The sequence below is a fragment of the Thermobia domestica genome, chromosome 13 (assembly GCF_964235325.1).
Source record: "Thermobia domestica chromosome 13, izTheDome1.hap1.1, whole genome shotgun sequence".
Classification (NCBI taxonomy): Eukaryota; Metazoa; Arthropoda; class Insecta; order Zygentoma; family Lepismatidae; genus Thermobia; species Thermobia domestica.
The window spans coordinates 154887914-154915714 of record NC_137466.1 but is presented as its reverse complement, the minus strand read 5'-3'; the positions used below and the strand labels follow the sequence as shown (position 1 = coordinate 154915714).

The following is a 27801-nucleotide window of genomic DNA, read 5'->3' as shown; positions in this document are numbered from 1 at the left end:
CAACATCCTATCACCATTAAAGTTTATACAAAATTGTTGGACAAAGGTATGTATAAAATAAATTTGATTATTATTATTATTATTATGATCACGCTAATGGACCTTATAAGATTATAATGTTAGTAAGTATCCTCACTTATGTTAGTTCAAACACTTACTGTTGAACGAAATCGAATTTTTGCATTCCTTTATTTATTTATTTATTTGTAATAGTCTCAGCTGACTTCGTTAATGGAGTCAATCACATAAAGGTAATTTCAATGGTGGCTATATACAGGGTGTTTCAAAACAACACCGATAACGTTTGGGAGGTGATTCCTGACACCAAGATAGGACAAAAAGTATAGACCAACTTGAGTGCACAAATACTTCCGTTCGGAGTTATAGGCTGCCAAAATCATGAAAAAATTAACTTTAAAGATCCAAAGCTCCAAAACTATGGGACGTACCGTAGTCGAATCAATACTTCACTTAGGAACTAGTATCTGCCCTATCAAAATATCCATGTTTCAGAGTCCTTCGGTACTCCCGCAACAATTTTTATAGAGATGGTTGGTGAGTACTTCAAATTATGTGTCCGTACCCAAACTCCCTTTATAAAAACTGTTGCGGAAGTACCGCAGGATTTTGAAACATGGATTTTTGGATAGCGCACATATTACTTCCTAAGTGAAGTCTTGACCTGACTTCGGTAGATACCATAGTTTTGGAGCTATAAACCTTTGAATTTCAATTTTCCATGATTTCGGCAGCCTATAACTCCGAAAGGAAGCATTTGTGCACCCAAGTTGGCCTATACTTTTTGTCTTATTTTGGTGTCAGGAATCACCTCCCAAACGTTGTCGGTGTTGTTTTGAAACACCCTGTATATTCCATGTGTATTCATAAAAATGTTTCGGGTAATGATAATATGCAACCCTAACAACATTCCAAGGCTGTGGGTTGCATAAACTTTGGCGAAAGTGTTTAGATATTAACTATTAGTCCTTACATTAGATGCTATTATTAACAGAAGCCAATTCATTCATAAATGTATGACACTCTTTACTATCTTTAGCAGAGTTTATTTTTAATGAGCAAAAAATATTAAGTCAGATGAGGGAGCGGCAAATACCCTTTCTGCCTAGGGGCGGCAAAACATTAAACCCAGCCCTGTGTATTTGAGGCGTTGGAGTGGCGTAAGTTAGTTCTGAGACATTTTGAGATGTTGAGACTTTTATTAGAATCGATATAGAAAAAGCGGACAAAATCGGAATTGAGACTTTGTACTGCCATCTTTCGGCCTATGGCCTGGTTCTCTTACCTTGAAATACGCAACTTTGCCATACAACATATTATGGTTTCAAGTTCAGGTAAATTACTTCTTCTTCTTTTTTTTTTTTTTTTAGTGAGTTACGCCACTTTGCATTCAACGCCTCATTTTACTTTTATAATAGTGATAGTGATTTTAATATTACTTAAATTTAAATTTGATTATTAAATATTAAAATTATGTGCTGGAGAAAAATTTAATTGTCACGAAGCAAAGGATATTTAATTTTCAATAGATTTGAGGAAGATATCAATAAAGTTCAACAATTAAAATTTCAATTTATTTAAATGAAAATAATTCATTCTATATACGTATAAATACGCTAAAGGAACATAGATAACGCAGTTAATCAACACAATTATAAGTCATCATTATTCACTTATCTCTAAACTTCAATAGAAGATAGTTTACTGCTGGAAATGTTTTTTTTTAGGAGCGATATTACTGGAAAATAGCTGCAATTAAATTGTTACATTGCATAAATATTTCAGTGTGGAATATAATATTGCTCCAGAAAAGTATCGTAAGCGGGAAGGTTATTAGCAATGTATTTTGGTTCAATGACTACAAAAATTGAGTTCTGCTTTTCGTCTTGTGTTAGATGAGGTTGGAATGAACATACCCCTGCTGTCTGATGAGGGTTATGCATATCTTCATATTAAGGCAGTGTTCCACACTTGGTACAATTGTACCAAATTCAGCCCTTTTTGTCATTCATCGGCCCGTTGGTACCCATTTTCAACTCCTTTTGTGAAAAAGTTGGTACAATTCTACCCAATTTAGCACCAATTATCAAATACTTGTCATATTTTCAGTTTTCCTACCTCTCACGTTAATCATACGGTGTGTTGGACTCTTGCTGTTGAATATTCATTATGTGATGTTGCACCGCATAACGCTACGAACTTCGTGTGGAAAATTCGTAATTTAAACTATACCAGGAAACAAATAACGCTAGATGAACGCTAGAAATAAGCAAGAATAAGGTGCAAAAATTTATATTTTAATATTTTATTATAACACTGTTTAGACACGAACTCGGTGATGATTTGTTCCGCGTTTTAGTCTATATATTTTTTCATAGGCCTATATGACCATAATATCGTTTTTGTTTATTGGTCACTTTGAAATAGAGATGCGTTTGATTTACTTACAACCGAAGATGATAACTGTTTTCCGTTTTAATTTGTGGCCTCTGTTATACTTCCTACGTATTAGAAAAGCTTCATATCCTTCCATGGTTGTTCAGGATCCTCCTATTTGGATGTTTTTAAAAAATAATTTTTAAAGAGACTACTTTCTTGATTTGGAGTCTTGGAAGAAGAGGGAGTGTTCTAGAAATTGACCTCTTTTAGTTTCGTGTTATATAGTCATGTATTACAAGGGTATAAAATAATGAATTCAGCCCTTTTTGCTTCAATTTGGTACTATTTTTCAGCCCTCTCCAGAGCTAGGACTGTAGCAACACTGTATCAAGGTGCAATTGTGTAAGCATTTAAATGTGAAATTCATTACCATCTTCATACTTTAGCAGAAGGGCTGTTCGAGGATGATGGTCATGAAGGCAGAAGAAACAATACCAGTTTTAAGAAGAAACAATTACTGAAATACACACAAGTGCAAGAAAGAACAGACATGAAAATGTAGAAACTTTGCCAAAGAAGAATGCTCAGATCACACACAGTCCATCAACATGACATATCATTAACAAAGAAGAACAGTAAATTTAATAGTTCAATTCTATGCTTTAACAAAGATACTCAGTTCGTCCCAGAATTACACAGGAAAACCCAAAACTCGCAATTCAAATCAAGAGTTATTTTTATCTGTGTTATCACTCGTTTTGCACCTGATATACACAGTAGTATCCAGTACACCTAATATATACACCTCATATGATGAAGAAGACGAGGATCTCCAGCAGAGGGGAATTAAGTTTAATACCTCACCAGGATCTTCCCATCTCAAATGCCAACCCGTTTTATATTCCTATTTTTTTTGAAGTCCACACGAGGTAAATCGGATATTAACTTTAGGAGTTATGGTTACTGGTCACGATCACAAAATGATTGAATCATGAATCACACCAATATCTTCCCCATGTACCACCTCTTCAACGACCTCTCCAACAACAACAACAGAAGCAACCAAATGATCTCATAGACGCAAATATCAACCCTAAAGGGTAAAATGGTTTTCAGATTCACTTCACCGAAAACTGACTTTCTCGACCAGAAAAGAAGGCTAGAAAAACCAACCAAGCCGGATATCTAGACCACGAAATGAAAGATGATAAACAGATCAAAAGAAAGAAGGAACCAAACCTGATATTATTACCACCATAGAGTAAACTGTTACCTAAGCTCTGAAGTTTCTCATCAAAAAAAATCTTCATTTGAGTTACCTCTGTGTTAGCCTTCGCTAATAGGGGACACCAACCACTTCAAGCAAGGTCTGGCTAAGACTGCCAACAAGATTTTCCAGAAGAGCCTGAGAATTCTCACTATAAATAATGGTGATATATTTATCACACTTTTCAGCTCACAGATTTTCACATACCATAGCAGACATGACGCAGTTTTCTGCAAATAAATCCAGAGATTGGCAAAGGATAGAACTTGTGCTCTATCAGACATGGGCACGGGAACATCTCCCTAAAAACGACTATTATCAGAGGCAATAAGAAAGGGAGAAGGAGGACTTGCCGATAGAATCTCCAGTCATGAAGTAGTACAGGATTTGAAGGATAACAGAACTACTTGTTAGGACTAACCAAGAAATATTGCAGTACTTTCACCACAGGTAGAGAGGCCGGCCTTTTTGCTACGGACATCTCATGACCATTGAAATTTCCATTTTTCGAGCTACGCTGGGCCAAGTGGACAAGTCTAGACGCTCTTTTCTATGTTGTCCTTATAATAAACTGTTTTATACTACTACTACTACTACTATTTTAAACGATTTTCTTGAAAATAACTCTGACAATTTTACTCTTATTTCATAAACATTAAACATCGTCATGCTTTTTATAAATATATTTTTTGTTTGCTTGCTTATACATATCATAAATTTGCAATTGTCCCTGAAGGTCTGAGGCTCGAAGTGTCCTCCCACAAAGTAGTTGGTAAGAATTTTTACTTTTGCATAATTTATTGTATTGTTCCACTTATACCTAATGCTAATTAAATTATAATGTATGGGTATGTAAATGTGTATGTTAAACATCGAAATCAACATGGAATTGAAATATTACAATCACCAATGATTACGAATTTTATTCACAATAGATTTTATTCTTTGTTTCCGTTCTGTTCACAACTTCTCTTACTTATAGGATTAAGTTGAGGTAATTTTTCAAGATTAGAAGAGGAAAAAATAAAGTCTTTCAGGTTAAATTCTCAACACTGAGTAGTTCGTGTTACGTACACTGTTACGGCCTTTTAGTAACACTCGTTAAGATTAATTTTGAACTATTTTTTTATCTGCCTTTTTCCACAGAGAATTACACCATTTCTGCGGTAGTAAAAATTTGCTATCGTATATGGTCTATGGGAATTTTGAATTAACTTTGCTAGAAATGGCGTACAATCGATTAAAATACCAAATAAAACTGTAGGGTACAGTGCGTAAACAATCAAATGTGCCTAGTTATATAAAAGTGACTTACCTGGTATATATAAAAATAACCAAGAGAGTTCTGACGCTTTTTGAACCACCACTTTCGATATGTTACCTAAGACGTACCTGAAGATTAAAAATAGTCGCCATCAACATCGACAACCTACTGTCAACGTTCAGGAAGGCCATGGATTCCATCGCGGTAGAATTGGTAGGCTGTGAAGCAAAGAAGGTATCATGTGCATTTTGCACCTCTACTAGGGATTTGAACTGGCGTTCTCTAATTTGATTGTTCAAAGAATGGGACAGATGATAACTGGACGGTACAATGTCCGAGGAGTATGGCGGATGCAATAGTGTTTCCCATCCAAGGCGTAGAATGGTGTCCCGGGCCATCCTAGCCACGTGGGGCTTAGCATTGTCCTGTAACAAATGTTAGCTCCAGATTTTTGAGTTTTTCTTGAACGCGGCTCAATTGCTGACAGTACACAGTTGAATTGATGCTCTGACCAGCTGGTGGTAGTTTCCGATGCACGATGTCGCGAGCAGTCCACCAAACAAACAGGAGGACCTTCTTCTGGTGCAGTGCTGGTTTTGGCTGTTTTGGAACCGGTTCATGGGATGCTAACCAACGATGACGGTGCCATGGAGCTTCGCATATTACCCATTTCTCATCACATGTAAACATCCTGTCACGTTGCCTTCTGGGCCGAAGTCAAATCATGTGTGACCCATCGACCCACTTCTAGTGCTTCCCAAGTTGATGGAGCTGCTGCCGAATGGTTTGTTCACTCACACTGAATTGTAGTCCGAGTTCCTCACATGTCTGGCCACTGTTCGCTTCAATTGCTGCCTGAAGACCTTCATTTTGTACACGTGTTGGTGTTCTGGCACGTGGTGCGTCTTCGAGTATTTCGTCACCGTCCTTAAACTTGTTAAACCACCGCTGTACTGTCCGCATTGTCACGACACCCTCACCAAAGGCCTGGCATACCTTCCGCTCCACTGTAGTGCGTTTGACCCTAGTTTGAACTCGTACACGCTCTTATGACGCTCTGTCGAGGTCTCATGTTCACTCTGTCTTTACGCAAGTTCACGGTGTAACTGAACTACCACAACCGTGTAGTATGTTTGATATACCCATATCAACAACTGACTTTGCCTTATCTCCATTCACATTCAACACACGATTGTGAGGGCCAATTGAACACAGATTGCTACAAAAAGCGACAGAACTTTCTTGGTTACCTTTATATCTATATTTATATCTATATCAATATCTATATCCATAAGTACCGTATGTGTGTGGCAGTTACTTGAAGGAGAGAGAGGCAATCACTGCAAGCATAGAAGATATAAGCATTACCAGTTCTCTAGTTTTCTCCTTCACGAAACAAATAGAACACAAAAACAACAAACACACAAACTGGATAAAGTAACTATTTGCACCTTTATTATATATCATTTTGTTAATAACTTTTAATTAATTAATTTTTTTAAACTATTTTTTGAGTAATGGTTCGGCACCAACACAACATGATTTTTAACATATCTGAATACGTTATGAAAGGCAAGTAAGGTAACTGCAGGTATATACGCCAGTGAAGCTAAATAAGACAATTATTCAATGCTAGGACGTTTCCGACGACATCCGCTTGAATGCAGCTCCAATATGTGCCACGGACTTCGACAAGTCCGATTTGACTAATAATCTGGGAGACAGGTCTGAGACCGCCATGACGTGCAGTATTGTTTGCTTCGGAAAATTTCCGTGGAAGGACGTTATTATTTCAATAGCAGTAAGAGTCCGTTATTTGTACCGTGCTAACTCAGAACATTGTCGATTGTTTACAGCAATGTACGCCTTATTTCGTGTCCGTCTAGGTACACCTTGTTTTGTAAGTGTAGCTTTATTATTTGTGATTCCATGGCTCTAAATCAATATTAAGCGTGGTGCAGCGAAATACGCCAGTGCTTGTGCAGGACTGACTGCAGAAGACAAAGATGTTTACATTTGCCCCATATGTTCCATGTAATATCTTTGTAGTTTCTTTTAAGTCACAGTACAGTGACACTGTTTGTTTATCTTCTTATGAACTAAAACTTTTCAGTTGGAACTTTATTTCAACTTTAAAGATTATCGTTTTCGCATTTCGTCTTTTTATCTTCATCTTGCACTTTGGTTATTCTGTTTTTTCTGCATGAGTCATGTTATGTAGTAATATTTGAGTTAGTATAATACAGACGATATAAGCAGTTGCAAGATTTATTACAGGTTTCTAGTAGTATTCTAGACTTGGCGTAATTACCTGCACTTATTGGTAAATACGCCAATTTGTAACACTTTTTTTCTTTTACCTTGGGTACAACACAAAAGTAAGTGGCATCATTTCCACATTTTTGCTACACGCGGAAAAGGTAACTCTGCAATGCACAGGTGTTATTCTTTGTATTTCATGAAAATTAAGGTCTTGAAAATCCAACACCCTTAACATGGTGTATTTACCTGCACCTACCTTTAATATTTTCTATTTGAATTGCAAATATTCTATTACTATTGCAACTTACATCTATTCTTATTCTTTATGTTCACCATCCTTTACTATTTTAGTTAAGCGCTTCAATCGTAAAAACATATATTCGTAACTTGGAAGAATATGTCATACAATTGTTAATAACGAAAACTTCGAATTTAAACATTGAATTTATGGGAAGACAAGTTTCGCATCTCCATGAATCAGCTAATACTACGCTTTTCATGATTATTGAAATGTCAGGGCGGCACATTGTGAGTGTAGCAAGAAACTCGATGTGATTTGACCAGCTTGCAACGTTTAACTTCTAACAATGATATACAGGAAAGCAACCCTAGCATCCGCTCCAAATCGTGAAAATTGGATCTAGTCATTGTCGCAAGTTGGAAAATTCAAAGAAATTATTCATTCTCTAAACACAGAATCAGACATAATACCATCTATTGTAGAACAGGTACCCAGATACTGTATGGCTGTTCTATGCAAGATATTCAACATGATGCGGCTCGACGGTCATTTCACAAAATATCTGGCTGGATAGAAACTAAAATAGTGATGATTGAATATGGAATATTTTGAGTTATACTATACAGTATCCCTTCCACCATGCGACAAAAGTACCCACAGCTATATTGCAGTGTTCGTCCATCTCTCCATTGCTATATTCCATGGGTATGAAAGATCTTACAATTATACCACCCACCAGCAGCGTATGCAGGAATAATTTTCGGGAGAGGTCCAAACTCATTATGAGAGTATTTTATATTAAAATTCCTAAAATTGTCCCTAAAATTAGGCTAAATTTATCCACAAGTCAAAATTTCGGGGGGAAGGGGGTTCGGATCCCCGGGACCCACCTGCTGCGTACGTCTCTGACATCAACCATCATCGTCACGCCCTTTTCACTTTTAAGCTAGTAAAATCCGATACACCCGGATCGGGTTCGAAAGACACCTCGAGGGTGAGGGTGAATAATTCCGCTATTGGCAATATTGGTGATGGTTGTACCGGGGTTACTCACTAAAAGTAAAAACAGGGTCGGGGGACAAACCTTGAAGGTGCACTTGATAATTCTATGATTGAGGAAACAGGGCCGGCTGTTTAACGGTACCGGTCCATTAAAAAGGACCATAGGCCGCAGCTCGTCGTTAGTGGACCACTCCATCTTTAATGTCCTGCGAGATTTTGGCAAGATGAAATTTCGGCCTACGAGATTCTAGCCAGGCGACCTCTTGTCCTTCAACATTATAGCTCGCGTGGTTATAACTGCGAGATTTCGAACGCGAGGTTTTGTGCTCAAACCTAAGGAGTTGTTTTAAGATGGTTTAATATATAAGATTTTTTTGTATTAATTTGGTATATATTTTGCGAATACAATGAATTAGAGAGACGTTAAAATGAACTGATGAACTCCTGTTTAAACTATGCCACATTAATTTATTAAATGAAACCCTCAAAAGTCTATTACCAATACGCCTAAGATTCTGTGTAAAACATTTTGTTATTTTTGTTGCAGGCACCGCCGAATGACAAGGTTGGAAGTGCGACTGATCTTCGTCATCGTTGTTCTGTGCTTCGCTCTCATTGCTCTGGTGGTCACTATAGCAGCACTCACTAGCCTAAGTAAGTAATATGTTTACAAATCAAAAGATTTCTTTCTCTGCCCAATCATCATCATCATCATTATTATAAGTGTTCTATCATTGACAGTTCACTTTCCGTACACTACGACCCGTCCTTGCATGTACTACAGTTCTCAGTTATCCTGTAAGACTAGCTGCGTATTAACTAGAAGACAGGACAACTAAGTCGAAGCGCACTACAGGCAGGGAAATGTGTTCAAAGAACAAATCCTCGTAGTGCACACTCACCTAAGCACATACTGGATAAATGCCTTTCCAGTGTTGTGATTGTAACACTCTGTCAAGGAACTCAAACCTCTCTTTCTTTCTGTCTTCGAATAAAATCCTATCTCCCTTACCTCAACTTAGCTGGTCTTTCCTCTAGTGCAGTGAGTCTCAACCATTTTTGACCCATGATACACGTTACTGAATTTTAATGGCACCGCGGCACACTTGTTGGACTTTTTATTAATGACAATATAAATTATAATAGTGTAAGATTATAAATGTCTAAAAACCTTTAAGTTTCTATAGTGATTCTTTATAATAGTCAAAATTGTTGCAACTTCTGGAGGTTTGGACTGTTACGCTTTGTTAAAAAATTGATTTTAGTAAATGCTTCATGATATTTTTTTTTTGATTCTAAAATTTCGCGACACGTCCTATGGGACTGTGTGACACACCAATATATCGCAATACACCAGTTGAGAACCACTTCTCTAGTCAATATGCGGCTAGGTCTAATATAGACATGGCTATTTGTTAGATGGTGAATACGTACAAGGAAGAAATTTCATTTTTTCTTTGAAATAAAAGGGATTTTGTCAGTTTTATTGAACTTGTTTCTCTTTTAAGTCTATTTAGATATTTTTTAGCTTGTAAGAGTTAAAAGTTTGTGATAAATATAAACTAATATTAACATTTACAAATCAAATTTATTAAATAACATTTTAGATTATTCATTTCGACAAAGTAAAGAATATTTAAGAGGCCCCTTCACTGCGAAATTAAAATACCGCTAATTTTACAGTAATTATGTGATATCTTCAAATAGATTAAAAATAATCGAAAAGTGGAACAAGAGCTCCCTACACAATATTATTTTACATGACATACCGTTATCATGACTTACTTATCTGCTTTCGATTTCCAGTCATTTAGAAAATTGACATTTGTTTTCGCGTATTTAAATGGCCGCAAACGGAAAGCTACTAGGTGACTCGTGATAACGGTACCTCATGGAAAATAATATTGTCTAGGGCGCTTTTGTTCCAAATTTCTATTATCTTTTACCAATTTGAATATATCATATAATTACTATAAAATTAGCGGTATTTAAATTGCACAATGATTTGGCCTCTTAAAGTGGATCACTAGATGTTATCGGTGCTTTGCTAAAAGCTGCTTGAATCGTTGCCAGGTAGTGTCGAGTGCTTACTGGTACCAGATAATAAAAAAAAAAGTAATCATCAAATTCTGCTTGGATACTTACTGTAGAAATCAGTTTTCGACCCTTACCGCAATTCACAGCTAGGTTCCGCTCCTCGAACTGCAACTCTAGAATCCAGGAATTAAACGTACAAATTTGGCAACAACGCACTATGGAGTTCTGAGCAGGTTTTTTCTCAAAATCTATTTCCTTAAATGTAAATTAATATTTAAATAAAGTGTGAAACATAACACGAAAAACGGTCAAACAATATATCTATTTCGTAATAAGATCGTTACTTTAAAATACTTTACACAAACAAATAAACATTTCATAAAATTGAGCACTTCTAGTAAGATCTAACAGCAAGTGCCATCTTGTGTGCTTATTGTGAAACGAATCAAATATTTTCTTTTATTGGTTCCCTTTTTCGATATCAGAAAACACAGCCAAATGAATCAGTGTCTTGTGTTGTGGCTGAAACATAACTTTATCTTATAGTACAATATTTATAATATGTAACGTTTCATTGCGCAGTAGGTAAGGGAATGAGCTAAAATATATACTGACTTCCGCGTGGTGATCCACCTTAACTAATAGTTGTGAAACAGAAATTTGTAAAATCAAACCATTAAAATGTTTGTTCATTTCAAAGGAAGAGGAGAATACCTTGCCATAAAAATTACTAAGTTAAAATGAATGTACATGGGAGACGTACTCAATACAATCTATCAGTTTATCTTATTTTGATCTCCCCCCTCTTTGAACTTCCACCATAAATTTTTCACTAACGCATAATGCACTTACTAATACAAGGAAACGAGAGCGTAAGTTAAAAAAAAAAAAAAATAGTGTCTCTGTTAAACTCTGTTTGCTTTTGTATTTTACTACGTCCTTAATTAGTAGCAAGACTGGCCCCAAGAAAATGACTCTGATATATATATATATATATATATATATATATATATATATATATATATATATATATTAAAAAAAGGAAGAGCAACAAGAAAAGATGGTATAAATATTAGGAGGGTCCTGTACGAATTGGTCAAAAAGGAAAGTTTTATATCACTTATACTGGATATCAGTAGCGTAGCGTGATATTCCGAAAGGGGGATGCCAAAGTTAGCCATTTGTGCGATATAGTACTACTGCAAGCAGCAATACATAGCTATTCCGAATGGAAATATAGGGTTATACAAAATTTAGGAGGAAGCCCCCCTAATTGGAGGTCTAGTGGGGCATAGAAAAGCGAATGCGTGGATTACGTTAGAATTTAATAACCAATTGTCTCAGCTCCTTCTTGCCACTACCGTTGTGACGAGAAAACTAGGCCCCACTTTTGTATGAACATGGTTTCCAGTATCGTTCCCTTCATTTCTTTCTCGTGGGCGGCTTTTTTCTCCACATACAACACGTCAATCTTGTTCTTTCAAAAAAAAAATATATATATATATCGCCCCTAGAAATGTGTCATCTTGGGTCCGGAACTCAGACGCCCGTTCGTGAATATGGACCTGAGTGTATATATCATTTGAAGATGTAAATACAAAGCACTTAAACCAACTCTGGGGGCCTGTTTCTGTATCCAGATACTGAAGTCAAGGGCGCAAATCTGTCTTCAACGTTCGAGGGATGGGTAAGACTGTTCCCATAATCCTTTCCTTTTTTAACGATGTTCAAAATATTTATGAAGTTGAAAAAAATGCTTGTGGAGGATTAGGGGAGCAGAGTTGTCTATAACATTGGCAGGAGGGCACATTTTAAGGCTTATTGTGAGGGGAGGGGAGAAGAGACTCATATTACAGCAGATGAATCAGATTTCTGAGGTAAACTTGTTGTACTCGTATATTATATACCAAATGATGTACATGAAAAGTGGTACATATCATTATTACAACTCAGTGCCGTGAGCACATTCTGAAATTTGAATATATGCATAATAATAATTGACATGTTTCTACTTACGCATCCACAATGATCCACATTAAAATTTTAGGACATTTGTTTTATAACAATACAAATAATGACTTCCCCAAAACTATGAAAGAAAATTAATCAAGCCTATATTTGGCACAACAATACTCTTATCTGAGCAAAACTATGATTACCACAATAGCATTATAGGAATTGTTACAGGAATTAAACAAATAGTTGAAAATATACTACTAATTATTAATGACAATGAAATATTAAAGAATACGATTCTTTTTAAAAAATGAAACAAGTCAAAGCACATCAGTTTCCTTTGTGGCAGTCGGATAGAAATCATCATCACAATCTCAAATCAGATTATTGGGGGGGAGTGGACAAGATTGTAGGGAACATGTTCCCTTTATGTCCCCGAGATTTGTGCCAGTGACTGAAGGGCCCTGGCACAATCTTTGCGAGTGACGGGGAGTGGTGGCTCTCTTGTCCTACCAGATCGGTGACCGTAATTCTACAGAATGCTTTAAATTTATGCCTGTGTCTGTGAGCTCCTTTACGATGAATATTACAATTACGATGCATTTAGTTACGATTAAGGCATAATTATTTTAATACTATTATTTACATAACCGGTATGCTTCAAAAATGCGTTGAACTAACCATTTCCGTTTTGTTCTATTTCCTTTATATTAGGGCTCGTACGTTCTGTTCAGAAACTATAGCTTAGTTCAAAATATATACAGTTGGAAATACTTGAATATGCCAGCGTATATCTAAAACAAATGTACGGTTGCAAGGGATGAGGAGGAGTGAGAAGGGAAGTACTACGCGTGCGCATTCAACAGAAAGCAGACGAAAACCCCGATGCTTTCAGTCGGCCTGGAAGCCCGAGGAAAATAGCATACGACAGGAGGAAAGACAGAAAATGTGCATCTGAGCGACGCGCATGCGTAGGTTCCTCTTGTCAAAGTAAGTCGAGAGAGCGCGCCAGAAGATTGCAGTGGAAATAATTGTGATAATTAGAAGCAAACAATTTATATATAATGAAATACGTACTTTTTCTTATTAATAGGGGATGCCGGGCATACCGGCGTTCCCTTACGCTACGCCGCTGCTGGATATCCCTTATTATGGACATACCTCGTATAGTATTTTTTTGTCTGTAATATTGTATAATTTTGAAATGAAAATGCTGTTTTAGTTTGATGTTTGTTTATAGAAGACTGTTGAGTGTATTTTTTTTCGTTACAAAATATTTAGTCTGAACAGCTATAACGTAAGAGAATAGATGCCAGGCTATGGTCAGTGTCCTTGGCTCCCTTCGCTCTCGGAGGGTGGCCTTTTTCTCCCCCTTTTTTGTAGAAAGTGAACATGAGCCGCCACGAAGAGTGTGTGTGTGATTTTTAGACAGTCGAAACGTGAGTGTGGATGTGTCTTGTGTCGAACTATTGTGATGCAATAAAAACATTCATTGAAAACTTCACATACAGTACATACCTGTGTCCACTAGTGTATATTAAATATTTTGTTAATTAAATTAGCTATATTTTAACCAGGTTACGATTCATTTCTGCAAACAAACAACAAGTAGCGAGGCGCAGGGAAGGTTTAGTAAATAATGGGAAATGCTTTCGTGCATGCATCCCGAATATTTGGTCCTCCTAGTGAAACCGGATTTGCTGTTACAAAAAATCGTACAGACTAAAAACAGAGCAATATTTTGAACTGTGTGTATCTATGTGTACTGTCTTTTTAGTAGTGTTCGAAGAAGAAAGAAAAGTGAAATTGTAAAGAACACCAGCGTAATTTGTGCAACCGCTGAACTGCCTGTGTCTCGTTCACCCCCCCCCCTCCGTTGTTTGTTTAGCCGTGTAGTGAAAAGTGACTGACCAGCTATGGAACAATTACTTGCTTCCAAAACTGTCACCAAACGCGAAATAACGCGCTTGGAGAATAAAATAAACAGTGAGTCCTTCAATAAAGCTTTAGTGAATACGTACATAGAGAAGGCAAATCAACTAGCAGATGACTGTAAAAAACTTGTGTTAGATCTTACAAGAATTTGTGATCAACAGACATTTGATAAGTATGACAAAGAAATAGAAACAATGCAAGACAGAGTGGACGAATTAATTGAGAAATTGGTGGTAATGAAACAATCAGAAAGCGTTCCATCAACATCAAATGAAAACGTAACCTCTTCAAAAGTGAGTGAAGTGCGATTACCGAAGCTGGAATTACCAACATTTGATGGTTCTTTAAAAGATTGGCTGTCGTTTCGGGATCTTTTCGTGGCATCCGTGGACAGTAATGCATTATTGAGTGGAGCGCAAAAGCTTCAATATTTGAAGGCATCTTTGCGTGGCGAAGCGGCAATACTTGTGCAATCATTGTCGGTAACCGATCAAAATTATACAGAGGCGTGGGAAATAATCAGTGCTCGGTACCAGAATAAACGCGAACTCGTAAATGATACGATAAAAAGACTGATTCGTCAACCGTGTGCAGTAGCCGATTCACCAGCTTCTCTAAGACGGCTTGTGGATACAAGTAATGAATGTGTGCGAGCTCTGAAAGTGTTCGACATTCCTGTGGAACATTGGGATGCTATACTAGTGTACCATATAACTGAAAAACTGGATAGTGATTCACGAGAACAATGGGAGCTATCAATTAACTCAAACGAACTTCCAACTTTCGCAGACTTATCGCAGTTTCTCAACCAGAGATCGCGCGCACTCGCGGCTTCCGCGACAAGCAAATCAAATAAACCTCAGGCTCATAAATCGGCAAGTTCGTCCGGAAAGAGCAGGACAGTGGCGTATCATGCTTCGGCAGATGTGACATGTGTGAAGTGTGGACTGCAGCACGCGCTGCATAAATGCAAGGATTTCATTCAAATGTCAGTAGACGATAGACATTCCTTTGTAAAGGGTAAGCTTTTGTGCTTCAATTGCCTAAAAGGAACGCATAAACTTGCTCAGTGTAAATCAGGTGGGTGTCATCGCTGTAGAAAGCTGCATCATACGTTACTACATTTTGACAGGAAACCCGAAGGTGATTCTCCCTCTCAGTGCGCTCAAGATGTGTCGTCCCACGTAGCAGCTGATGGGGGAACAATGACAACTGTTCTTCCTCAAGTGTTGCTGTCCACAGCAGTGGTAAAGGTTAGAAACAACAGAAGGCAATTTCAATCTTTTCGAGCGTTACTTGACTGTGCATCAGAGGTAAGTTTTGTATCTGAACGGTGTGCTCAAGCGCTGGGACTCCCAAGACGTTGTACAAATATAACTATTTCGGGAATAGCTTCCAGTAGTGCATGCAAATCACGTGCAGTTGTAGATCTTGCTTTTAAGTCAAGATACAATAACGATGAATATTCAACAACAGCAGTGGTAGTGAGAAAAGTGACCGGAGATATGCCCAGACAGGCTCTCACTAGGGTTAATGAGTGGGTCCATATCAAGGATTTAGGTCTGGCTGATCCGGAGTTCCACAAAACAAGTGGTGTGGACATACTACTCGGTGCGGACGTGTTTCCATTACTCGTCCAAGGAGGCAAACGCATGGGCCCTCAAGGTGCGCCCATCGCATTGGAAACGGCACTGGGTTGGGTGTTATCGGGGAAAGTGAATTGCAGTGGTTCATCGGCAGTGTCCGCCTTTCATGTGTGCTGTGACCTAGATGTCTCATTGAGGCGATTTTGGGAGATCGAAGAAGTACCATTTGTACGTCCCTTAACAGTAGAAGAAAGGGAATGTGAAGAACATTTTGCAGTGACGCATCGAAGAGTTAATGGTCGATATGAAGTTAGCTTACCGTTTAAGACCAATCACTCTGACCTTGGCTATTCTCGTGATATAGCAGTAAAACGACTCCATCAACAAGAGAGGAAGTTTGTACGGTGGCCTGGCTATCAGGAACAATATTGCAGGTTTATGGCAGAATATTTAGAACTCGGTCACATGGAACCTATTTCACCAAGTGAAGACAGTGTGTCCCCAACAACAAGTTGCTACCTTCCTCACCATGCCGTTTTAAAGGAGAGTAGCACAACTACTAAACTGCGTGTAGTGTTCGATGCTAGTGCAAAAACCACGACAGGTGTGTCACTGAATAAAACGCTCATGGTCGGTCCAAGATTGCAAGAGGATCTCACGTCTATTGTGATGCGTTTCCGAACTCATCCGGTGGCCCTATGTGCAGACGCAAAAATGATGTTCAGGCAAATTCGCGTGAAGCAAGAAGACGCAAACTTTCAACGCATTGTGTGGAGATCGGATCCGAAACAGCCTATTCAAGACTACAGGTTGCTCACAGTCACATATGGAACCGCATATGCACCATTCTTAGCAACAAAATGTCTCCAGCAGCTGGCCGTCGACGAAGGACACAACTTCCCGTTAGCATCACCAGTTGTGCTTAACGATTTCTTCATGGATGATTGTCTGACTGGGAGTAACTCGGTGACAGAAGCAATTCATCTGCATTCACAACTAGTACAACTGTTAGAAAAGGGAGGGTTTGAATTGCGCAAGTGGGCGAGTAATGAACCAAGTGTTTTAGAGTCCATTCCAAGTCACTTAAGAGAAACAAACGCGATAGATCCTTGGGATGATAATGATGCTATCAAGGCATTAGGAGTGCAGTGGTGTCCGTCTCAAGATACATTCTGCTTCAGAATCACCGTACCAAAGACTCGCCATAGTGTTACGAAGAGACAGTTATTGTCTGACTTGGCCAAACTATTTGATCCATTGGGGTGGCTAGCTCCTACTACCATAAAGGCCAAACTTCTCATGCAGGAGATCTGGAAGCTAGGAATTGGCTGGGATGACCCTCTTCCAAGCAACATCATCAAACAATGGCATGACTATTGCGATGAACTTCCACTGCTGCAGAAAGTGAGAATCCAAAGATGTGCCATTCCACACGATACAAGGGAAGTCCATCTCGTTGGGTTCTGTGACGCGTCAGAGGCTGCGTATGCTGCTGTAGTGTATGTGAGATGTGTGCGAAATGACGGAAGCATTGCAGTGAACATGCTAAGTGCAAAAACAAAGGTGGCCCCTATCAAAAGACAAACGCTGCCACGTCTTGAACTATGTGCCGCAGTGCTCCTGGTGAAGGTATTAGACTTTGTGTCTCAATCCCTTAAAGTCGAAATAGTCAGCACGAGTGCCTATTCTGATTCGACAGTAGCCCTTGCTTGGATTGCGTCATGCCCAAGTAGATGGAAGACATTCGTGGCAAATCGAGTAAGTGAAGTGCAACAACGAAGTAACATCAAGTGGTATCACGTGAACAGTGAGACCAATCCTGCAGACTGTGCAAGTCGTGGTGTTAGACCGTCCGAGCTGATCAATCATCGATTGTGGTGGACAGGTCCAGAGTGGTTAGCAGCAGAAACAGTGCCAGCTGTAGAGGTTAACGATGGAACCTCAGATGCAGTGATTGTTGAACAAAAGACGTCGGTTGCTACAATGCACGCCAAGGCAGATATTAGCCTTCTTTCAAATTACTCTTCGGTAGTAAGATTAAACCGTGTGACAGCTTGGTGCAAACGATTTATAAATAATTCAAGGAGTAAACCTGATGCAAGGCTACATGGACCCTTGACGGCGAGTGAGTTAGAGGAAGCATTGTTTTGCTGGATTCGGTTGGTACAAGAGGAGGAATTTTCTCTAGAGCTGAAATGTCTTAAGGAAAACGGTGACGTACCAGCACAAAGTAAATTATATTGTCTGCATCCATTTATAGACAATAAAGGTCTGCTTAGGGTAGGAGGAAGGCTGCAAAGGGCACAATTAGACTTTGACGAGAAGCATCCTATTCTACTGCCACGGAAACATACTTTAACCGAACTCATTGTGCGTGACGAACATGTAAAAAATTTGCATGCTGGTCCACAGCTACTTCTGTCAGTTCTTCGACAGAAGTACTGGATACTAAGAGGAAGAGATGTGGTGCGCCAGATTGTGAGACAGTGTATAACCTGCCACCGATTCTCTCGAGCTAATACAACTCAGCTCATGGGACAACTGCCCGCTGGGCGTGTAACTCCAAGTAGGCCGTTTAACCAGTGTGGGGTAGATTACACTGGTCCAGTTTTGTTGAAGAACACAAAGGGGAGGTCTGCCAAGACATATAAGGGATATATTGCATTGTTTGTGTGCTTCAGTACAAAGGCCGTGCATATTGAACTAGTGACCGAAGCATCTACTTCAGCCTTTCTGGCTGCGCTTAAACGTTTTGTGGCGCGTAGAGGGAAGTCAAGTGATATATACAGTGACTGCGGAACAAACTTTGTAGGTGCAAACCGTGAACTGAAGGATCTTTTGACAATAGTGACGCCGACAGGAGTTTCAAATTCAACAAGTGATTATTTGAGCTCACTTGGAATCCAGTGGCATTTCAACCCTCCAGCCTCACCCCATTTTGGGGGATTGTGGGAATCCAACATCAAGTCGATGAAGTAGCATTTGAAACGCATTTTGAAGAATGCAGTGCTGACATACGAAGAGATGAGAACTATGCTAGTTCAGGTGGAAGGATGTCTTAATTCGCGACCACTAACTCCCATGTCAGCTGATCCTAGTGATCTTAGGGCCCTCACACCCGGTCATTTTTTAACTGGCAACGCATTGTTAGCTCCACCACAAGCGGATTTCATAGGTACAAAGGTGAATCGTCTCACAAGATGGCAACTGACTCAACAACTAACGCAGCACTTTTGGAGACGGTGGTCTTCCGAGTATTTGTCGCAACTTCAACGAAGACCAAAATGGTGCAAAGAAACTGCCAACTTCAAACCAAATGACATGGTGATCCTTCGCGAGACCAACCAACCCCCGCAACTGTGGAAACTTGGCAGGATCGTTGAGATTCACCCAGGAAAAGATGGTCTCGTGCGTACGGTGACAGTGAAAACATCTGACGGACTCTACAAGAGGCCGATAGTGAAGTTGTCCTTATTGCCTTTCGACGAAAGAGAGACATCAACAGTTCAATCTGAAGACAAGTAATTGATCATTTAGTATGTTTATTCTAACATTTATTTGCGTAGTATTGTAACTTTAGTATTTTTATTTCATCTATTGTCAATATTAAGATCTTCGATACTGAGATTTGTGTTGAAATATGGATATTTCAAGGTGGGCGGCGTATGTTGAGTGTATTTTTTTTCGTTACAAAATATTTAGTCTGAACAGCTATAACGTAAGAGAATAGATGCCAGGCTATGGTCAGTGTCCTTGGCTCCCTTCGCTCTCGGAGGGTGGCCTTTTTCTCCCCCTTTTTTGTAGAAAGTGAACATGAGCCGCCACGAAGAGTGTGTGTGTGATTTTTAGACAGTCGAAACGTGAGTGTGGATGTGTCTTGTGTCGAACTATTGTGATGCAATAAAAACATTCATTGAAAACTTCACATACAGTACATACCTGTGTCCACTAGTGTATATTAAATATTTTGTTAATTAAATTAGCTATATTTTAACCAGGTTACGATTCATTTCTGCAAACAAACAACAAGTAGCGAGGCGCAGGGAAGGTTTAGTAAATAATGGGAAATGCTTTCGTGCATGCATCCCGAACAAAGACAGCTGTGGCGCAATATACCTGTAACTTCAGTTTAGCTCATTATTACCAGCCAAGATTCACAACCTATGTCAGAAAATAATGTAAATATTTATTTTCATTATTAAATAGATTCTTGGGGTGGGGCCACTACAAAGGTGAGGGCGCATCGTACATTTGCCAGATTGCTCGCCGGACCAGCCCCTCCATGAATCTCAAGCACTGTAGTAGTGAGTTGGATACTCTCCCGCCGGAACTGAATCTGGGAACTTGGGTATCAAGGTGTGTTCCCTAGCCACTAGACCAGCGAATAGGGTTTCATGTGGTTCTTATCTGATAATAATAACACGAGTCTTATCAGTCCCAGGATTCTTATCAGTCCCACGCGTCATATAGCCTTTGATGCTAAAAAGGGTCTTAAGCTCTAAATAACTAACCAACATAAAAGAAAGTCATATTGTCTACTAAATACATCATTATATTCTGCTCCATTGGTCTAGTAACTAGTGCGTGAATCTTTAGTGCTCGAAATTCCTGATTCGATTTCCAGTGGGAAAACCTTGAATGAACGCATTACAGTGGTCGGGTTCCACTTTAAGTTATAGGTTCACGTCTCATATAGCCTTGGTGCTAAAAGAGACGCTAAATTCCAATCATCCAAACCAACCAAAAACTTCATTATCCCTAGGATTCTAGTGTTTTGTAAATACCGTACCAAAGTATGTATATGTATACATTGAGCTGTTTCTCAATTAAAGAAATAAGGGAAAATAATGGATATATATTCATTTAATTTTTTAAAAAAAAACTTCATCAATGAAGAAAATAATAAAATATTTCCCTCTTTTGACTCTCATATTATAAAAAGAAATAAATATATTAGTACTGTATTTTGAATTATTTCTACGGTTCGATATCTCTGTAGATGTTTAATTTTCTACATTGAGCTGAGTCACTTGAAGAGGTAAGTATGGGGAATACAGAAGTAAATTGATAAATATATCTAATTTGAAATTTTATCAGAGGAAATTCTAAAAAGAAATTTCACTCTTTTGAGATAATAATACATTCAGATGATATAAAAAGAGAATATACAGTAATCGTGTATTTTGTATCGTTTTAATATTTAGATATATACTGAGATCCTTATTAGTTATCAATTATTTCAGTATCTTTTATCCATTCTTTGGGTAGCATTTTATCTACCCTTAATACTTTTATTCACTCTTTAGCAAGGGTGCATATCCTAAGGGTAGGGAACTAAGAATCTCTAATGCTCATCTGAGCCCATGTATTTTATATGTACTTTTTATTGTTTTATGTATTGTTAAACCTATGTATTTTATATGAATATACAATATTTCGCATAATTTGAGTTCAATTTGTGTTAAAGTTCTCATATATGCCATCTTATACCCTTGTCTGCAACCAAACATACAAAGTTACAAAGAAATCGGAGTCCTTGCTTTCAGTACTCTTGTATCCACATAAAATATCTTTTTATCCTCTTTTGAGTACTTCTTTCTCTACTTTTTAGTGTTTTTATTCCTTTTTCTTTTGCTAAATGACATTGCAAAATTATTTGATTTAATTTTAGAAAACAGATAAATTCTGTTTTATTATTATTATTATTATTTGACAGATAAAGGAGCCGAAGTTCGAGCGACGGTTGCCGAAGAAATGTTAGCAGCAGGCAATTGTATGACTAAAGACTGCATCAAGTCGTGTAAGTGAGAATACGTTTTCTATCTTTTTTTTTAAAAAAAAAAAATCTTTCTTTTTAATATCTATAAATTTTGTATTTTCTTTCATAGATTCATTTTGGAATCTAGAAATATGTCAATGCTGTGTTAAGCTAAATCTTACCTTATCTATTTCTCACGTTTGAATATTACTACTTATAGAATCTAATGTAGTGGACAGTTGCGGTTTTGTACTCAATACATGTGTTCACGTAATTATCTTATTACAAATAATATGTATAAAACAAAATAAAAAATCACTTTGGGCATCACTTTATCCTTAAATGTTATACAACCTTGCTTAAGAGATTTATAATGTTAGTTGTAAAAATGATAGATTTCACAACTCTCAGTGCGTATGGGGATAACAAGCTACGATGGAGGTAAGACTTAGATTATCCTTCGAAATGGGCGACTAAGTTGTGCCATTGGATCTGGTCATCGAGGTAGGTAGTAAAAACTGCCGTTCCTAAAGGCGGTGCGGTGATGAGGCTTCGGCTATCCTCCGAAATGGGCAATTAGGTCGTGCCCTTGGGTCCGGAAGATAAGACTTTTGGGACCGGGATGGGATACTTATATCCTAAGTTCACGGCTATTCGATGCGTTCGCAACATGTTTTTATGGCTCATGCGTACGCTTAGAATACGCTGACCATGCATTTAAATGTGAATGGCTAATCACAATGCGCTCCAAACGCGAAAGCAATAAAAACACGTAGAATACGTTGGCTCGAGCGTATTTGGTGCGTTTCGGAAACAATGGACCGCCTGCTGTTTCGGAATCAGTAAAATATATCTAAAGAAAGAGGGGAAGGAAAGACGTATTGCCAGGCAAGAGAATTTTACGCTGCTTGGAAAATACTTTGTGCAGTGTATTGGAACTCTTCTATTATAAAGTATGTACACACAGAAAAGAAAGTATTTGACAGTTGATATATTTTCTTTTGCCAATAACTCGGGATCAAATGAATTAATTTGGATCTTTTTGTTGTTATCCTTAGAATAGTTATAACTTGACAACTTGCCAAAGTCGGTACTCTAATAGGGTAATTTATTGTTGAGTTATTAGGAAAATAAATTTTGTCAACTGGAGAATACTTTGTTTCGTGACTGTACGTATATAACAAAAGAAAATTCACAAAAATACAAGGAAATTTTGGTCTGGAAACCATGATTGGCTTACAGTGTGATGTTTATAACTCTGGCGAAAGTAAAATTAGTGAGAAGCCACGTAGGTCGTATTCGCTGCGGGGATTAACGCATGGGAAACGCATCCTGGAATAGCCATACACTAACTCACACTCGTATCTCAAAAGTAAGAGAAGTAGTGGAAGTAATCCTTCGTTCCAAGTATTTGGTACTCTCTAAAGGGTGCAGGATCCACGACCTACAATGGGAGCTACCGCTTCCAAGTGGCCATTGTCTATAAAGGTAGACAGTCTACATCTGTCATTGAGTCTAACAATGTATGGTGTACCTCTTCACTAAATAGAGGAAGTTCCCTATTGCTTGAACGGCCCTAACGAGAGAAAGTGTGGTGGTCCTTCCCAATGGTAGCCTACACGTACCATCGGGTTCGAAAGGTAGCTTAACTACGTTCAGGTAGCGGCAACGGTTACTCTGTTGCACATATTAAGGCAATAACCTTCCTGCTGAATAAAGATTTTCATGAAAATTATCCGTAATGAAAAGGGTAAATTGAAGAGTGCTAATAGGGAAAGTCGTTTTTCTTATTAAGAGAGAGATTAGCTATGTGGTGTGGGAGCTAGCAATAATATATAACGGAATTGTGTTGACTAAAGCAATCAGCTTCGTGTTACAAAAGTGCTTTGAACTCTTTTACGTACCACAGTAACAAGATGTCGCCTTATGTTGTTTATTTGTTTTCAAATGTGATTTACAGACAAAATTTTACGTATTTTTTTTTGGTTACCTAAATGATAAACTTGCAAGATACGTTACGAAGTGCATTAGTCTATATGAATTTTAATTCTTTTGCGTGAGAAATAGCCCACAATACGAAACACTCAAGATTATATAGTAGTTATGTGAATAATAAGGATGGGAATGAAAATGCTTTTGATGATGATGATACATATTTGAATGGTATGTTTCGAATTTCTCTATTAAGATGCGAATTTCAGTAAAAGTATTGTGATTTAAAAAAAATAACCCTAAGAGATACATTATTTTTCGCATAAATTTTGAACCACTTCTACTCCGTTAGGACAGGGCCTTTCTTCAAAATGACATGATAAAAGTCTAGTTTGAAGTAAGTCCTAAGTACTTTATTCCAAAATTCATTTCAACCTGTTCAGTTATTTTCCAGTGGTGCAAGAACAAACAACACCACTTTCAATGTGATAAAATTGTAGAAAATATCACTCTTTTTCCCTTTAAAATGATAATTATCAAAAACGCTCGGACACGTTTCCGCTTATTTGTAATGATGATTTTATATACCGAGTTCCCTTCTGCAAACTTGACGCGATCGTGAGATACTCATCTTTTCACTTAAAGCTTGACCCCATCCACTCCCCTCTTAGGACACGCACTTTAACGAAAGTGAGATGATTAAAAAAAAAAAAAAAAAAGAAAAAAAAAACTCAGTGAGGAGGTCGGTGTTAACTACATTCAGAACCATTTCAAAAGGTTTAGCTGTTTCCCTTGTTTCCATGCGTAACATTCACACTACTGTGCACTGAGAAAGAGAAGAGGTTTATCAGGAAGGATATGGAGAATTACGATAGTGAAATGAAACTTTGTAGCTGTCATTCAATAGAGCTCTTTGTGGCCTACTTAGAATTACTCTTAATTTCACCCTGTTCTATTCCATTCCAAAGTTATGCCGAATCGTTGGTTTACCTTTGTAAAGCTGCGGTGTGTTCCGTAGTCCAAATTTCGAAAGATTCCTCACGTATATCAATGCCATTTTCTTGAATTTACATAAAAGATCGAAAAATGTTTTTGACGTTGATGTTTTTCATCATCAGACTTTCGCGGTCACTTCACTTATTGAGCTGTGTAAACCAATTTTGAACTTGTTTTATACTGGTAACCCAAGCAAATTGTTTCTGTTTTCCATTTACCGTCAGCGTTACGAAACCAGAGAATGGCATTTTTTTTTTTTTTTTTTTTTTCAGAAATCTTTGGTATACCTTTTGACCTTTTAAGCTTGAATTCGTCTTCTATCGTGTTTAAACTGCAGAGCTCGACACAGAGGTTTTCCTAAACAACAGTAAGCTTTCTACATTAAGCTCACTGTTGTCTGCATGATAGAAACCTGAGAAATCTAATGTATCAGACACATCAATCCTTGTTCAATCAGCACAGTGTCTGTTTGTCTGGCTTTAGTTTCGTCAAATGAAATCATCGTTTCGGACAAACTCGTTGACCAAAACAAAAATGAAGTCTTTGGAGCAAAAACAGGTTAAGCCCAAAAAATGAAAATGTAAAGGAGGTAGCTTCACAACGGTTTCCACTCATCCGATTTTCTTCAAACTTGGCACATACATAGTAAACCGAAAATAAATCGACATGTATTTTTTTTTGTTTCTTTCGGAAAATAGGTTAAGGGGGCAAAGGCTCCCTTTTCAAAAATGGGTCCTCTTGATTTCATTTTTTGGACTTAACCTGTTTTTGCCCCAAAGTCTTCAAATGTTCTTCACGCTGAGTTTAAGGATTTTCTTCAAATTTCACTCATAAGTTACTTAAAACAATTCACTCAGAATTCAACTCCAGTAACTGGCGTTCCTAAAAATGCTTTAGTTCGGAAGAAATAGGAAAACAATGCAAATCAGATGATTCAATATAACTTTAGAATGAAATCGAATGGTGTAAAATTGAGATTAGTTCTGGGTAGGCCATAAAGAGCTCTAGGATCTTTCATTCTGTTGTACTAATTCTTTCTACTATTCCTGGTAAAAGCAATTAACGGATTATGTTTAGCAGAAGGGGTCTAGAAGCACGATAAAAACACAAAATTTACAGGACTAATGGATGATGCAAGTACTTAGACGTAATATAACGTAACCAAATCTAACCTAACCTAACCTTAACTAACCTAAGCCAAACTAATATTAGTAGAAATAAGCGAAATTCTATCATTTTTTGGAAAATTATGCTGGACCCCTACACTAACACAATATAACATGAACTAACCTAATCTAAACTTACCTAAACTAACCTAATGTGAACAGAAATTACCAAGACTGTAACATTAAAAAAAAAAAAAAAAAAAAACAGCTGTACCCCTTCTGCTAAACATAGGCCCAATTAACAAAATAGTCTATTGGACATGTCTGTGCTCAACGCCGTAACTTGTTTACTTTTCCTTGAGAAGCAAGCATAACTATTTGGATCTCTAGAAAAATATGAAATTTGGGCACACTAGAGTTTAAACTCTGATAAACATTTATATTATTTTATTGAAAGAAAGTTCAAATCAACATCTTAAATTACTTTCAGTTCTTTTGGAAGTAGTATAGTGGGTCCGTTCTACGTATCACGAGCCATTTTAAGAGAACTTGCTTTAGATACTCCACGCTTTATTCATACGTTAATAAATATCTTGAAGTGAGACCGCCTTCAAGTGGTGATTATTTTAAATGGGAGGGCATTTGCATTCCGTGCTCTCTCTCCCACAAGTCGCGGTAGTGTCCATGCTATAATAAAAATTTTATTTTATTTTGCTTTGAAGTGTCTACTTCAGAAGGGAACTCTATGCCATTTGAGCTAAGATTTGAGTAAACCAAATTTAGCTCCATCTTTCATGGTAACCGTAGGAAGAGCAGTAAACACGACAATGGAGCAACTATTTGACTGAATTTGCGGTGGTAAGCTACTAAAAAAGTTTACACAAGAAGTACTAGTTGGAAAGAAGGTGTATAAAAATTACTACTGCATATTTGTGGCGTAACTTCTTTATGCAGACGACTCTTTATTTATTTTGTTGCATTTACTAGAAGACAGGGACATACTCAGGGGTGGGTTCTGGGGGTCCGGACACTCCCGAAATTTCGACCTTTCTGTAAATTTAGCCTAATTTTAGGGTCAATTTTTAGAATTTTAATATAAAATACCCTCATATTGAGTTTGGTTCCCTCCCGAAATAAATTCCTGCTTTACGCTGCTGCTATAAGATGAGATCTTCAATACTAACACAATATGATATAATGTTCTACGGTTTCACGTTATGTCTAAATCATAAATATTTCTCCTAGGAAATCCACAACTTGGGAAGGGGAAGAGTAAACTACGGAATTAGTTTATCGAAGTTCTTGTTGTTTTTCGTATTTGTGTAATGTGATATATTTGGTACAAGTAGGGAATAGTGGCGTAACTAAGGGGGAACCAGGCTTGTGCCCGGCCGCCGGTTTGGGGGGCGTAAAACTGGGCAAATATTTATTTTCACTACAAGCCAAGGAAAGGAGTTTTAGCAGACTAAAGATCATTAAAAAAATTACGTGAGAAACTTAACAGGACAACAACAACTTACCAACTTTAGGATTATATCCTTAGAGCGTAAGTTAGCTTCAAAGCTATCTTTTGAAGACATTGTAACAACCTTTTTAGTCAAAGGAACCCTCAAAGTTAAGTTTTAGTTCCAGCTTTTTATGTTTTCATTTAATTTACAACGATTTAAGATATTTGCAAAATGTAGAGTATAATATTCAAGACAACAGCTTGTCTGTTTGTCATAATTAACCCTTATGTCCACACTGGGTTACCCGGGTAACCCACCGCGTTTTGAATAGAAATTTCTGCACAATGGCTAGTAGTTTTTCTTTCAGCGTTCGTTTATTCCTTAATTTTACCTTTTTATGCACTTTGCCCTAAATAAACCCTGGAAAGATTTTTTTACAAAATATATATTTGCCACTAAAATTATCATTACTTATAGTCCGCACTGGGGTACCCGGGTAACCCAGAGAATTTTATACATTCAAGCGACTAATTTGCTAACAATTTTTCAGTAATCTCCCTAATTTCTGAAGTTTAAATTTTAATGAATAGGTATCTTGTATTTTTATTTCTTTT

General features: G+C 37.6%; 1 protein-coding gene across 1 annotated transcript in view; it reads left to right on the top strand.

Annotated features, from left to right (window-relative positions):
• LOC145667825 (endothelin-converting enzyme 2-like) overlaps positions 1-27801 on the top strand; it is a 249678-nt gene that overhangs the window by 160521 nt on the left and 61356 nt on the right. Inside the window, exons 3-4 of the mRNA XM_081735257.1 lie at positions 8981-9087; positions 21664-21747. Coding sequence (XP_081591383.1) covers positions 8981-9087; positions 21664-21747 — 191 coding nt within the window. The remainder of the gene's footprint in view (positions 1-8980; positions 9088-21663; positions 21748-27801) is intronic.